Source organism: Tiliqua scincoides, chromosome 4, assembly GCF_035046505.1.
Source record: "Tiliqua scincoides isolate rTilSci1 chromosome 4, rTilSci1.hap2, whole genome shotgun sequence".
Taxonomy (NCBI): domain Eukaryota; kingdom Metazoa; phylum Chordata; class Lepidosauria; order Squamata; family Scincidae; genus Tiliqua; species Tiliqua scincoides.
In genome coordinates, this window is record NC_089824.1 from 111,423,395 (window position 1) to 111,439,650 (window position 16,256).

A 16,256-nucleotide genomic window follows, 5' to 3' on the forward strand; every position below is an offset into this window, starting at 1 on the left:
TACAGCAGAGATCATTACTCCAAAATTATTTCTACATGAGCTTTGTTTGTATTTGCTCTTGTGACCTGTGGAGGGAGGAAAGAACGGCCTTTGCTTCTTGTGTTGGGGAAGTTGAAGTATCCCTATCCCCATTTGCCATGTGCTGTTGTCACACCCTTAAAGGAAGGGACTTGTGTGGCCTCTGAAAGTGAATTAAATAAGTGCCCCAATTTTGGAATCTCCTTCCAGGCTGATGGGCCTATGCTAACTCAATAGGCATCATTGTGGAAACATCAGTTAGTTCATGTGGCAGCAGGATAAGCAGCATTGGTGCTGGGTGTCTCTCTTGGTGCCCTCTGGCAGAGCAGGCTGGAATGTGGAAGGAAGCACTTTACAACAGAAATGGGGTTGAGAAAACCATAAACAAAGCCATTTTCTAGCAGGTTCAGGAGGGTAGAAAAACCAAAACCAAACAGAACTTCCTTGTACTATGGAAGTAAAACTAGGCAGGAACTCAACAGGTCACTGGGAATGATAGCAAAGCAGCAAGGTTGTTCTCTTACCAACCTGAGCCAGCACTCAGGGGCATCATGACTTCCCTTAACCACTTAGTGTGGAGCAGGCTGGCACCTCAGAATTAGTTTTGCTCTTTCCTTTTCATATTATAAAATATAAACAAATGACAGAAAAAGGACTGCTCATCCAGAGGAATTCCCATCACTTCACAGCTGCACGGACCGCCGTTTTCTCCCCAAGGTGTTATGGTGGTTGTAGGGTCGCATCTTCATTTCCACAAAAGGTATGGAGAACTCATGTCCTTTCCAGTGGTACCAGTTAATACCCTGTGGGACAAACAAAGGAAAAGACATTGGCTAATAAAAACCAAAAAAGATTTCTGCTCATTTGCTAAAGGGATCAGGTATATACTGTACTTGGTATCATTAAGATAGCTGACAGGTAAAACACTCTTAATGAAATATTTTAAGGCTAAAAAGAAGCAGGAAATGATTTCTTTTTGGTTCTGATTACACTACAGGTTGGACCTTGTCACCAACAGATTTTTCATCCTCAGATTTGACTCGATGCAGGTCCCCCAACTTGCACTGAGGTCTGACCTGTATCCTCTGGATGCAACTGCAGCATGTTCTGAGGTGCAGGGAGGCGCCATGTGGCCTTCCTGTGTCTCAGAATGCCTGTGGGAGGGATCTAAGGTGCACTTCCAGTTTTTCAGGAAAAAAATGGAAATACATCTTGGAGGTTTCTGGCAGGCCCTTGGAGTTATGCAAAATGAGATATCATCAGAATTCTGCATTGCTGAACTTGAGATTGCAGGCAAGTTGTTGGACACTTGAATGCTTCCCCTCATGAAAACTGTCTCCATATAGAAAACTATTCAGCATAATCCTCTTCCTCATGTTCCTCATTTCACTAGAAGGAGGAGGTTTTATGCTGGGGGGGATGGGATTAAAATGACATCTTCCACCCGTAACCTGAAGTAGTACAGTCCAGGACTTTATTTCTTCCATCTAACACTTGATTCTATGTAGAATAGCAGGTCAAAAAGGTAAGCTAGTACAGGTAGAAATGACCCAAAGCATTTTGGTGCTTAAGGCACTTAGGGCGCAATCCTAAGCCCTTACGTCAGTGCTTTCCAGTACTTTCCAGCACTGACATAAGGGAAATGCAGCTCTGAGGTAAGGGAACAACCATTTCCTTACTTTGAGGAGGCCTCTGTGAGTGCCACCCAACTGCAGGATGCAGCACACGTCCCATTGGCACCGCAATGCCAGTGCTGGAAAGCAATGACATAAGGGGTTAGGACTGTGCCCTAAGGGTGCAATCCTAACCCACTTTCCAGCACCAACATAAGGATAATGCAACTTCAAGGAGAGGGAACAAACATTGCCATACTTGAAGAGGCCTCCGTGACTGCCCCCAGCTGCAGGATGCAGCACATGCCCTACTGGCACAGCTATGCCAGTGCTGGAAAGTTGGTTAGGATTGTGCCCTAAATGGTTTGGATCATGTCAGACAGGTTGGGCACTGACTGAGGGCCCACACCTGTCAGAAGATGTACCAGATGAGGTTGACTCCTGAATCCTCACACTAGTGGCAGTGGTAGTATCAGAGGTCAGGCAGGAGATGCCATGGGGTTTTACCTCAGGGTTTTGCCTCAGGGGCACTAGAAAACTGGTGCTAGAACTGCAAATGACACTCCCTGGTGGTATAGTAAATTAGATGATTTGCTAGGCTTTAATGAGCAGCAGTTTCCCTAAGGTCACTTTGTGATTTCATGACTGAGGTGAAATTTGAACCAGGAACTGCCTGGCTCATAGCCCACACTCTTAACCATAACTCCATTATGAGTTAATAGACTTTATTCACCTTAGCTTAAACTTGATATGTTAATAAGTTACCTTAAACTTGATATGTTAAAAAGCAATCAGCGGAACTGAGCACTTGCAAGAAACTCTGCATTGATCATGGTCTTACCTGGCTGTGTCGGGACTCGCCATACTTGCCGTTGAGGTTGGTCCGGTGGCAGTTCTTATACCACCAGGCCCCTTTGTAGGACATGGCACAGTTTGTAACAGCAACATCATTGTCTCTGTCTTTGGTGGAAAATGGTCGCCCCTGATGATAGGTCAGTGAATCCCCTGCAATAGAAGACATCTTCTTAGGCCATTTTCCCTCTTCCTTCAGGCAGTTAAAGCAAATTCATACATGTATGTTTGTCACTTGACGGCAGCACCATGCAGTGAAAACGATGTATTACAGCTCAAATGGCAGTCAGGAATTTCTGTTACCTCAAACATAACACACTTCACTCAAGGTATTTTACACATTCAGCTGCAAGTCACCAAGTGATGTGTTCAAATGATGTGTACATGCAGGTGTGTATCATCTTTCATACTTCCTAGCTCAGTGTTTCTCAAACTGTGGGTCAGGACCAACTAGGTGGGTCGTGAGCCAATTTCAGGTGGGTCCCCATTCATTTCAATATTTTTAATATATTAGACTTGATGCTACTATGGTAAGTGACTGCATTTGGGGAAATGTTACAGACATGTACTTTAAACAAGCTACTATGTATATTTTTTTAAACAATGTTAGTAAATGTACTAACATGGATAAATACTCCTGGGTAAGCGTGAGTAGGATTACAGCCTAGAATTGTCAAAACTTTTCTTGCTTGATGATGTCATTTCTGGTTATGACATCACTTCCGGTGGGTCCTGACAGATTCTCATTCTAAAAAGTGGGTCCCAGTGCTAAATGCATGAGAACCACTGTCCTAGCTAATACTTCAGGATCATTGCCAGCCATCTCTTGAGAAGGTGAAAGCTGACTCTAGTCCACTTGTGTGGCCTGTATGAGACTTGCAATATCTGTCCCAGAGATAACTGCAAACAGGGGTACTTTTCATAGTGACAAAAATGTTTGTGAAAAGCACCCCCCTCCCCCCCGCACCCATTTTGACTTAGCCAAGGACTGGAAGCCATTTTAAAAGTTTGCTTCCTGGCAAATATAAGCACATGGGAGGCAGATGTCTGCTTTAAAGTGAATAAGACTAATGATTGAGCTAGCACAGTACTGTCTTACTTAGATTGGCAGTGACTGTCCAAAGCCTCAGGCAGAACACTTGCATGAGATCATCATACATGGGGAAGACAATCACCAAGTAATGTCTATAACCATGTCCTCGGCAGCCATATTAATGGCTGGCTTACCTAACCAAATTGTTATGGATGACACATAGTGCATAGTGTTCTTGGTTGTCTATTCCCACTGGGCATTAAGAACAGGAGGAACAAAATAAAGAGATGGGGATAGAAATCTGGTGGATTTGCACAGAAACAGTGGGGGATGGCTGTTCTTGTGTAGAGAGGGCAGGGGAACTGAAGGTGGTTAAATGTAGAAAGAGAAGGGAGAAAGACGGGTCCATTTGTGATGGTCTTGTCTTGGAGTGGGGAGAGCTCATGCTGAGTTTATACCAGCAGTGCCGTTGTAGTCCCCTATCCGGAGCTTGTATAGGCTCCTTGCATCTCCAATGGAGAACTTGTCATAATAGGCATACGCTGTTTCCTGGCCATCTCTCATATCTATCCGCAGTTCGTAGCGACCCTGTGATGTGATCTTGTGCATGTTATCTAGCCCTAGATGGAAAAAAAGAGTTGGTAAGAACATGTGGCCAGCAAACCTGCGAACAACACAGAATGAGAATCCATATTTGAGGTGCATACAGTGACAGGGAAATGGAAAAAAACAACAGAGTGTAAATCTGGTCTATACTTAGAGAGAAATTCTGCCTTAGATCTAGACTTTGCTGTCCAGGCCCAGCACCAGATTTTGGGTGGTTCTGGGTATTAGAACTCAGAGGCCTGCCTGGGGGCACCCTCATTATCAGTCTGCAAGATCACAGATTGCGTCCTTTATCATCCATTGCCTTTGCCACTCCTCCCTTCCTTCTCCCAATAGTAATAATAATAATTATTATCCTGCTCTTCCTCCAAGGAGCTCAAGGTGGCATGCAAGATGCTTTCTCACTTCTCACCCCCCACTGCTATTTTGCACTGGTATCATGCCTATTTTGGACATGCCTCCTTTGTAGCTAAGGAGGTGGGGTACAGGGCCCTGGGTGGCCCACCTAAGGGGTGGCATGTCTCCTCCATGCACACATCCTCATGAGCACTTGGAGCCCAGTAGGCATGTTTCATGTTTCCTATCAGCTACACAGTGGTATTCATTAGAAAAGAAACCTATTAAAATAGCAACATATCCTTTTGGCAGTGATGAAGTTCCTAGCGCTCTTTTGAAAAAGACTTCAGGTGAATCCACACTAAAAACTGTTTTATATCAGTTTAACTGTCTTCCCCAGTTAGCTTCTGGCTTTACCCAGAGAAGAATAGGGGCCCAGTCCTATCCAACTTTCTAGCACTGGTGCAGCCGCAATACACCCCTGAGGTAAGGGAACAAATGTTCCCATACCATGAGAAGGCCTCTGTGATTGCCTCCCCACCACAGGACACAGTGCATGCCCCATTAGCACAGCTGCACTGGCACAGGAACACTGGATAGGATTGGGCCCTAAGAATTGTATTTTTAGTGAGCAGACTAGGTTTAGAGGCCTCTAGCTCCCCTCACCAAACAAAAGTTCCCAGAGATCCCTGGAAAGGAATTATAAGGTGAGTATCCCTTATACGGAATGCTTGGGACTGGAAGCGTTCTGGATTTTGAATTTTTCTGGATTTTGGAATATTTTCATAAACATAATGACATATCTTGGGGATGAGACAAAGTCTAAACACAAAATTCATTTATGTTTCATATGCAACTTATACATGGCCTGAAGGTAATTTTATACAATATTTTTTGATCATTTTGTGCATGAAACACAGTTTGTGTACATTGAACCATGATTTCTTGTTCTGTTATGAATGCATGCTGGCCAGTGCCCGAAGTCATGTTATGTTGCAATGGTGCTCAAGAAAGTTCTGAACATTCTGGTTTTTGAAATCCCAGATAAGGAGTAATCAACCTGCGCTGTTAAACCAATTTAATGCTGTAGTATAAACATTCTCAAGCATTAAGGGTTGGGCTAACGTACATAATTTGAAGAAGAGATCCTCAGGCCAGGGAACACCTATATCAATTGCTTTTATAGAGACCAGTGCTGGCCTGAGAGGACTGTTGAGGCAGCCCTTTCCCCATCTTCCCTGGGTCTCCTAGAGCAGTGGTTCTCAACCTGGGGTACGTATAACCCCAGGGATACTTGTCAGGACCTTTAGGGGTACTCGAAAAAGAACTAAATAATGGTGGAAAAAGGCAGGTCTCTATTAGAATGCCTTGCGGGGCTGGCAACAACAACAACAACAACAGTATTTATATACCGCTTTTCAACAAAAAGTTCACAAAGCGGTTTACAGAGAAAATCAAATATCTAATGGCAAAGCAGGAAGGAAGCAGCTAGCTGGCTGCAAAAGCCCCACCAATTGCTTGTTTTTGGTCATCAAATTGTGTTTTATCAGACATGGATCAGTAGTTGAAAATGTATAAATCTAAATAACAGCAACTATATTAATTACAAATATTTTGCTGATATGAGGGGTACAATTTATGGAAATAGGCTGCCAAGGGGTTTGGAAGTGAAAAAAAAGTTGGGAACCACTGTCCTAGAGGATCTATTCTGAGGGAGTCAGGGAGCTCCTATACCATCAGCTCCTACAGCAACTACTAATGACCTGAGACAACTCTCTTGTATCTCATGGAACTTTTTCTTTTTTTAATTGTTGCTTAATATTTTTCAGTTTTAAGCCTCCTTAAATGCCAAAACAAAAAGTGGTACCTAAATGCAGCAAACAATTGGTTTATCAATAAATATATTGTGTTTCCTGTATGGTTCCCTATTGCAGGGAACTGTGATCCTGATTCTGCCGAAACCAATTCCTCAATTTATGCTTTGGCTTTTCCCTTAGCAGAAGCTGCCAATCATGCTGAATGGCAGGATGTATCTGTGGTACAGTGTGCTGAATGAAATGGCTCCATCTGGCCTCTTTTGTGAGCAAGGAGGTGTTTGACCATAGTTCCATGGAGGCAAAAGGACAGCAATTAAGCTTGCTGTACCACCTAACAAACCAGGCAGAGTTCAGGTACCAGTTATGTGCCTTTCATGCCACTCAGCCCATCATAAGTGATGAGCAAAGGTAGGATAAAGAGTGACGAGCTGTGGTAAAAGGCAGGCTGCCAGATAATGCAGGGAGAGAGAAAGAAAGATAAGTTCTCTGCTGATGCAGAGAGAACAGTGAGTGAGTGAATGAGATTGATTAAGGGGTTATGATGGTCAGGTGTCTGTTTCTTTTTCTCCACTGACATTGTCAGGGACAAAGGGCAAAAGTTTGTTACCCAGCCAGAACTCGTCCTCAAGGTTTCCAAAACCAATACGATAATCTGCCCATTTCCGAAAGAAATCTGTCAGGCCATTCTGTCGCCTCTGGAACACCTGCAAAGAAAGACAGGACAAAGGTGAAACATACACATCCTTTCAATAGAGCAGGAGAGTTACCATGTGCATGTGATGGTTTTTGTAGCAGGAGAAGTGGCAGGAAGGCACATGACTCTTTCCTGTGAAAGCTTCAAATTAATAACTTTAAGGTCTTGCACTTCAAACACAAACCCTAAGATGTTTTGCAGACAACTGAGTGTCGCCTGTCCTTTGCATGCCTAAATGTTCGGGGCTGAGTAGCTGGTCATTCTGCCTTCCTATCTTTATAGGCCTTGCCAGCAGCTTTACAACAGATGGAAACAGGATCTCATTGCCATGTTTATTCCGAAGAACAAGGGATATACCATATGTTCTATCTGATCAGTGAGCCAGTGTGGTGTGATTGGAAAGCATCCATCCCTGCTCAGCCATGGTAGCACCAAATAATCAATTATAAATCCAGGAGCTTTGCTTTCTACTTGCCCATTCAAGCCAAAGCAAAGCACATTTAACCCATCAGCATGGGACTGCTCTAAGGCTCTTGGCACAAAATTGGATTGACAGGTTTTGAAATGAATAAAGCTGGAAAACACATCCATACCAGCTGCGACAGGAATCCACACTATACATTTAGTAGCCCTTCTTAGACTCTGCATGTGCTGTGCCAGGAGCAGTTTGGGAGCAGAGATTCACTTCACCAGCCTGACCTCCAGTACACCTCGTAATAGTTGACTAACGATCACAAATAAAAGCTTCTCACTGGCTGAGTGTAGTATAATACCTGACTGATCACTCTATACATATCTGAGTTTCCCTCAGCTAACTTTGGTGGAGTACCAATCTGCTACATTGGATCTCCCCCTGCCCTTCTGACTTGACTTTCCTATTCTGGCTCATGCCAGTCCTGACTATATTTGTATGTGCCTCAGCTTATATATCTACACTTACTTCTACCTTATCTCTCTACTTCTTGTCTGATATAGCTAGGTGCCATGCTCCAGCCCTATACCCTATACTGGCTTGTTCTCAAGACTGCAGGGTCCAATCCTATCCACCAGCACTGAAGCATCTGTGCCAATGGGGCATGCACTGCATCCTGTGGTGAAGAGGCAGGCACAGAGTTCTCCTCAAGGTAAGGCAGCACCTGTATATTGCATGTGTACACTTGCAGGCACATATGGGTTTTAATCTCAGATTTTATGAAGGAATAGATGAAACCCCTGCGGGTGTGGATGCAGAGCGCATTTTCCTTCTCACTGAAGTAACTATAAAGAACACATTGGGGGAAGGGGCTTCTTCTAGCATAAAAGGCAATGTTGCCAGAAAGACTTGAGCCTCATCACCTCTTACCCTAGAAATGAAACACTGCTCCCAGTTCAGCTGATCTCTCCCACCCTGCTATCTGGCTGATTTTTCTGGCTTCCACATTCACCTGAGGAAGTTTTAGAGAGGGATAAACAGTAAAGTGAGAACCAGAACTTACTTATAAGCTTGGTCTTGATTCCTCCTTTTTGATATTCTGTGCAGTCAGGAACAGCTTATGACTGAAGGGTAGCTCTTTGCCTTCTGGATTCTATTTGCACCTCTGGGCACTCCATCACAGTGGAAGCATTGCATTGCCTCAGCCTGCTCACTTGTATCTGTCACCCCTAGTTACCCATAAGCCAGCTGAGTGATGGCTTCAAGGCCACAGGGGAAAACACACACACACACACACACCACACGCACAACCATTTGCCTCCTGGTATGTGCAGCCTCCTTGTCTTCATGACAATTAGTGAGGCCACAGGCACAACTTGTCTATTATTGTCTTTTCTGCTTCTGTCCTCCATGTGATAGACACAAGCCAAGACCTGCAGCCTGGGACACAGATGTTTCCTTTCTTTTTGTTCTGGTCTCTATCCACACTGACAACCTATCCTACTCACTGCCCATTTCAGTCCCTTTCTGGCCAGCCGCTTTGAATGTATACCTGTTCAGTTCAGGGTTAAGTCAGGGGCATCTCATCCTTGATTTGATCCTGCAAAGTCTATTTGCTCACTAGTTCATATATACTAGTTTGGGGTAGCCAAATGTGTTTTATGTGAGAAGCTAGATTCCACAACAAATACCATTTCCCTTTAAAAACCTACTGCTGAGGAGTCCTTCTGTATTCTCAGGAGCCAATATATTCTTTGGACAGTAATTCACAGCAAGTTATTGAAGTGGGAGAAAAAAAAAAAAAAAGGAAGTGAGATGGTTTTGTTTCAAACTAGGTCTGACTCAATTGAAAGATGCCCACCAAAGGCACATTGCCAGTAGTTTTCCACTTTTCTAGAATTAACATGAGATACAGTAGTAATATACTTATATGAAATAGATGTAGATTCATATGCACAAGCCTTACCAGTGGAAAGATGTGCAAGAATGTTCTTACCACACCTTGATTAAGATTAGGGAGGGCTTCCCAGAATCAGCCAAAGTTGCTTGGGGAACTAAATCTTCCCACAGGCCTTCAGCGGGCCATCCAAGGTGTAGTGTGAGTTCCAAAGCTACCATATGTTGAGTTGTGAACATGCAAATTTCAAAAGACAGTGTCGATTAATTTCCTGAATAGCATCATGAATCAGTTCCAGCTTCACTCTCAAAAGGAGTTGTAGATAAGTGTCAAATAAATCATAGGGAAACTATCAGAGCATAACTTTTATTAACTCAGTCCCTAAGGCTCGGAAAATGGAGTACTCTGGCAAGATGGTTCTGCTTTCTGACCAATGCCTTACTTTGCTTCACTTCCTTTCAAAATTAATCTAAAAGCCTAACTACACATAACATGTATTAAAAAGTAACAAAACTTCTTCTTTGGGAGGGGCAGTTCAGGACAGCTGTGTGTATTTTCTCTCTTGTTCTATTTCAAATTTTCTCCCCCCTCCCAAGCTGCTCTTCATCCTGCAGGGTTCCAAAAATGTGTTTATCCTTACAAATGTGCATTTGGAACTCTGTGGGGCGAAAGAGCAATGGGGGTCGAGAAGCAGAAAAGCAGCTGACAAAAAAGTACTCTAAGACTAAGTCACACCCTCCTGAAGCGACTTTTCTCTTTAAGAAAAGACTGCCAGGATTTCATCACATGCATTTGCTTGTAATGTGGCAACCACACTGTTTTTTTCTTGCCTTCACTAAAGGTAAGAGTTGAGAGAACATTCAGTGGCAAACTTAGGTTTACTGTAGTGTAATGTGAGATAAGGCCCTTAAAATACTGGTAGTCTAACAAAAGGAGGACTAACCATGCTCACTGTATGCTGACAAACACAGCATCATCAGGTGAAGGGGTGCTGCCTGCCTTGGTTATGCACTAGTGTGGAGCAAAAGTAGCCAAAGAAGCACTCCCAGGCTCTTACAACCAGCAGTTTGGTAAGGGTTGAACCCTTGTCATTTTGAGAATATTGGTTTTCATCTGGTGCATTCCATCGCAACATATGGTGGGTTGTCTTTCTTCTTTTCTTTCTTTAGGGAAAAGAGAAAGCACTACTGTGTCTGTGCTGTATTCCTGTACTCTGCTATTGCCTGTCTGATGCTGATTTAAATGCTGATGCAGATTCTAAATTGCAAAGAAGTAGTTGTTCTCAGTGTTAAAGATATGTTAGGAAAAAAAACATAATTATCCTACAATATGTTATCATTTATCTACGGTTCAATATATAACAGCATTATAGTGGGATGTGTGGGACACTATATGCTACCTTAAGCTTTAACATTCACGTATGCGCAACTACATATTTGTGCACTAGAGATGCACCCACATCTTCCTGGGACCTCAGAGATTTAGAGCCTCAGAGGAATGGGTTAAACTGTGAAGAATGATAACTTTAACCACTCAAATGAACATATTTTCATAAGCCTTCCCCCCAAATGTCAAAAACGGGCAAACTAGGATTAGGCATCTATTAGAGGTTGATAACAAAAAAATCAAGACTGTCCCTAATTTTTGTCTTTGTTTTTGTGTAAGCTATTTTAGGCTGAAAGCACTGAGAGGCTTTTGGGTGCACTTCAGACATTTTACTGCATAAGCGAAATAACTTCATGGAGTCTGAGTCTTTGTAAACGGTGGCTTTTTGACAGAAAAAATACCCAGATAATAGACAACACTGCTTGCTCACTTACAATCCATCCACCCCCATCCGTGGTCATATCGCAGAAGACTTGCATTCTCTGGCTAAAGTCCCCATTAAGGGAGATGGTGTAAATGCCACTCAATGTATCACCGTTGATCAAATGCTGAGCACAGTCTTGAGGATTCATAAATACCCGGCCTCCTGCAAAATCAGAGCAGTAATACATCAGAAGGGATATCATTTACAGGTTTACATATCATGTTGGCACTTTAGTTCACAGGACAATTAAAGATCAGTCCTATGAGTTCACTGCAAGGGGAATAAACTCTGCCAGTTTTTGAATGACTAAACCAACCTTGTGCTGACACAACTTCCAGTGTGAAAAATCTGTAGAAAAAATTGAATTAAAGGAGACCATGAGTCCATCTAGGTCCATCTTACTGGCAGTAGCTCTCCAAGTCTCAGAAGTATCTTCCCACTTACTTCGGTGCTGGCATGATAACAAAATGTGGGTAACTATAACCAGTCTCTGGAGCCCTTTACATTTCTAGTCCTTTTGGACCTCTCAGCGGCTTTCAACACCATTGACCATGGTGTCCTTCTGGGACGGTTGGCCAAGGTAGGGATCGGGGGCACTGTTCTGCAGTGGTTCCCGTCCTTCTTGGCCGACAGGTCCCAGATGGTGGTATTGGGGGACTCCTGTTCGGCACCCTGGCCCTTGAGGTGTGGGGTGCCACAGGGTTCTATATTGTTCCTCACATTGTTTAACATCTACATGAGACCGCTGGGAGAGGTCATCTGGGGATTTGGAGTTGGGTGCCATCAGTATGCTGATGACACTAAGCTCTATCTCTCCTTTCCACCTGACTCCAGGGTGGCTGTCTCTGTCCTGGAGCGTTGCCTGGAGGCAGTTGGGATCTCGATGAGGGCGAACAAGCTGAGATTAAATCTGGACAAGACAGAGGTCCTCCTGGTGCAGAAATCCATGATGCGGGTGCTGGACTATTGCCCTGCTCTGAATGGGGTTGCACTCCCCCTGAAAGAGCAGGTTTGCAGCTTGGGGGTTCTCCTGGACTCGCAGCTCCTCCTGGATGTCCAGGTGTCAGCTGTGGCCAGGAGTGCCTTTGCCAAGCTTTGGCTAATGCGCTGGCTGTGGCCGTACCTGTCTCAGGTGGATCTGGCCACTGTGGTCCATGCCATAGTGACATCAAGATTAGATTATTGTAACACACTCTACGTGGGGCTGCGCCTGAAGACGGTCCGGAAGCTACAACTAGTGCAGAATGCGGCGGCTCGGGTAGCTGCTGGGGGTCAGCGTTTTGACTCCATCATGCCGCTACTCTGGCGGCTGCACTGGCTGCCCATTCGTTTCCGGGCTGAATTCAAGGTGCTGGTTATGACCTTTAAAGCCCTAAACGGCTTGGGACCAGTGTATTTGAGAGACCACCTTCTTCCATATAATCCGGTCCGTTCTCTAAGGTCATCAGAAGGGGCCCTGTTGGTTGTGCCGTCATCGAGAGTGGTGAAGGGAATGGCGGCCAGAAACAGGGCCTTTTTGGTGGTGGCACCTGCACTATGGAATTCCCTCCTCTTTGAATTGAGAGCAGCTTCCTCATTATTAACGTTCTGGCGGGGCCAGAAAACTTTTTTATTCAGGATAGCCTTCGAGGCACTATAAGGGCTGTTTTTATAAACTTTTTATGTCTTTTACTGTGTGCTTTCAGTCTGCTGCTATGTATTTTATCTTGTTCTAATTGTTTTTAGTGTTTTGTATTTTTAATGTTTATCTGTATTTTTTAATTTAGCCGCCTTGGGTGCTGATTGTTAGCCGCCTTGGGTGCCCTTCGGGAAGAAAGGTGGAATACAAATCCAATAAAATGAATGAATGAATGAATGAATGAATGAATAAACGGAGTCTCAGGGAGCCCTGCCAACGCATATACATAGACTCAGAAAGCCCCAGAGTTCCGGCACATGTATGGAGTGGTGCAGTGCCAGCCAGATGACAGCCAGTTATGGTATGCATATGGAGCCCCTGAAGGGGTCTCAGGGAGCCCTGAGGTTCATAGGAGAACACTTTGAGAAACAGTGCTCCAAAGTATCTCTGTGGATTGTCTGAATATTACTAATCACATCAACAGCTGCCCTATAGGACAATATATATTGTTGGTCCATTTATCCCAGAACCCCAACTGGCAAGGGCTTGTCAAAGTCTCAGGGAGAGGTCTTTCTTGGATTCCTTTAATTTTGGCTTTCTGCATTCAAAGCTTTTTCTCCATCACTGAGCTCTGCACCCTCCCTAAATGGAAAGAGGCTTCATATAACACTTCATATAATCCTACTTAACTTAAAATTTAGAGACTGACTTCTTACTTGCAGGTACCTACAGTGATTCACAACAATAACATAACATACAAAACCAACACAATCAATAATATAAAAACAGTTACAGGTCCAGCCTATTTATACAGGGATTTTTTATACACAGATTTGACTCAATGAGAATGGCCCCTGCAAATGAGAAGGAATGTGCTGATTCCTGGAGAAGGAGAAAAATGCATCCCTTTAAAATCAGTTTAAAAAACTGAACAGTCCTTTAACAATAGCCTCCTTAATGAGAGAGAGAAAGAGAGAGAGAGGGCAGCTGGCTTTCAATCCATCAATTCTTCTCTCTCCAGCGGACCCCTCCCTCCCCCCTGATCATGTGAAAGAAAGGTGATCACTTTGCATTGGTGAAGGGATGGTCTGAGTGAAGCTTTCTAAGTGCTTGGAGGAGGACTGATTGATGATTGTCTTCTTAATGACTCTTATCTTACATCACAAAGGTCAGCAAGGCTGTTATTGTCACTGGAGTAAAGAAACTTTTTAAAAATTGATTTGCTATAGTGCATTTTTGAGTGCTTGGAAAGGAACCCACACGAATAATGAGGCTCAACCTGTAATACATGAAGAAAATAATGACATTCAATAAACAAAGGATAAACACAATCAATAGTATAGCAGAAACAGAAAACAACAGGTGATTCTATAAAACCATTAAACTCAGCCAAAGGCTTGACGAAAGAAGATGGCTTTGCAGTCTTTCCAAAAGCCATGATCAATGAGGTCACCAGAGCCAGAAGAGACTGTCTTATATTGAGTGAGACTATCCAGGTCATCTAACCCAGTACTCTGATTTATAGCAGCTCTCCAAGGTCTTGGGCAGATGCCAGGGATTGAACCAAGGACCTTATGCTTTCAAAAAACATGGTTTTCCAGTGAGTTGTGGGTTCTAACCCTGACAGCCTTTTTTCCTACTTCATTACAACAGCAAACCTGCAGTGTCTTACAAAAGACTGAATTGAAATAATTTATGGTGCACTCCTGAGTGGCAGATGGGCTGGCGCAAGTCCCTTGCACTGGCCCGTTGTTGTGAAAACATCGTAAAGCACTTTCGCGCCAACATATGGCGCGACATGCACCAGCCTCCCTGCACTGACGCAGGCCCTGGGCAGGGTGAGTTTGTGTCGGCCAAGCTTGGCTGGCTCAGGGGTCAGGGAGGCATAGGGAGAGTGGGGAGGAGGCATGAGGGAGGCGTTCTGGGGTGGGGGGAGGATAGGCGGTGGGAGTTCCCAGGGGTGGGTGGGGAGCGGGAGGCAGGACCAGGATCTGCCACTTATGCTGGATTCTAGCTCTGTTCCTGGGCAGCCTGGGGCAGTCCCAGGCTGCTTGGATTTGTGCCACCTTGTCAGGTGGAGCAGATCTGAGTAGACTCATTGGAGCTGCTGTGGCTCTCCCTGGGTAAGGGGAAATGTTTCTTTTTTCCTCAGACTTAGCCTCAGTCAGCCCTAAACTTGTGCTGGATACAGTACAGGCCCTAGATACAGACTGCACCCTTAATCTTTTAAATAGTGTAGTTAGATACACCTAAGCTCCCCATAGCTTAGTCCCCTTCTGCAAAAATACATGAAGAGAATTTAAGACCACTAGGGATTTCAGGTCAACCTTTTCAAATCTGGCATTGTTCTTTGCCTTTACCCATGTCCAAACACCACCAGAAGTTCCACACAATCATTTCTGGCATTGAAGTTATGTTTCTCTACTTATATTTTGAAAAACAGCCAGAAATGTCAGCTTTCTATTGCTTCTGTGTATATATTTCTCTACACTCTCCCTTTAGCAAAATGTAAAACCTGGAATGTGTTTATGGTGTCAAATGTTCATAAATGGGGCTGCATGTAATTAGCTCTCTGAACAACTTGTGTAAGTGTTGAAATTGGTACAAGAAACAGAATCCGGCAGCTGGAGAATTTCAGTTTTTATTATTACTTTTTAAAAGCATGTCTCTAGACCTTAAAGCTTTGAAGATAACCTTGAAAGTGTGTGGGCGACGATGCCTGGTGAAATTCCAGAAAACAGAAGGAGCACTTCCAGTAATCATGGTAATCTGTTTCTCTGCTAACCAAATTTCTTGTATGATTTTTTATAAACAGTGTACAGACAGCCTTATTCTTAAGTCCTATGCTACCTTAAAGATAAACAAATCTTTTGTAGGCCAGAGGCCATGTCATCAGCTACATGAAGAGCTGCAAAGTAGGCACTGGCCTATGTAAACTCATGCCACGATACCGTTACTTCTTTAAAGTACTGTAGGTCTCTTAAGAAGTTACAGTGACAAAGCCTATCTCCTCTGGAATGAGTCTTTTTCATGGAATCTCCTTTTACCATGTCCATGTCTTTAAGATCCACTCTACCAAGGGACTTATTTCCATTTCATAACATCCAAACTACCTAGTGCTCCACAGGGACTACTTGTTTCAGTTCATATTCATGTTCTGTAAACTCTGAACAGTCCTTGGAAGAGCTGGGTGACATTGATGATAATGATTCCTTTATGTTGCTTGTACGACAATTCCCCTAGAACCTCATGTACATGAGAGCAACAAAGAACAGACAGTTATTAACATGATGAAGCAATGAAAGCCTTGTGTTCGGTCTCCAGCCAACAAGGGCAAGCTCAACATTTTCAGTGTACATGTAGGGATTTTTCTTCTTTTGTTAATCGCACCCTATTGTTCTAAAAAGCACTGCTAGAATTAAATGATGCTAGTGCCTTGATTCTTAGATTCCTCAGGAATGTGGAAGTTAAATATTCATCATTGCTCCCTGTGGTAGTCACTGGTTATAAGTGATGCAGTTCTTCCTAGGACGGAGCCTACAATCTGTAT

At 43.7% G+C, this 16,256-nt stretch overlaps 1 protein-coding gene across 1 annotated transcript in view; it reads right to left on the minus strand.

Annotated features, from left to right (window-relative positions):
- Positions 1–701: 701 nt before the first annotated feature.
- The window catches only part of TNR (tenascin R), a 127,708-nt gene continuing 112,153 nt past the window's right edge, over positions 702–16,256 (minus strand). The window contains exons 17-21 of the mRNA XM_066623118.1: positions 11,099–11,250; positions 6,883–6,979; positions 3,975–4,136; positions 2,473–2,636; positions 702–821 (exon numbers count right to left, since the gene is read on the minus strand). Coding sequence (XP_066479215.1) covers positions 702–821; positions 2,473–2,636; positions 3,975–4,136; positions 6,883–6,979; positions 11,099–11,250 — 695 coding nt within the window. The remainder of the gene's footprint in view (positions 822–2,472; positions 2,637–3,974; positions 4,137–6,882; positions 6,980–11,098; positions 11,251–16,256) is intronic.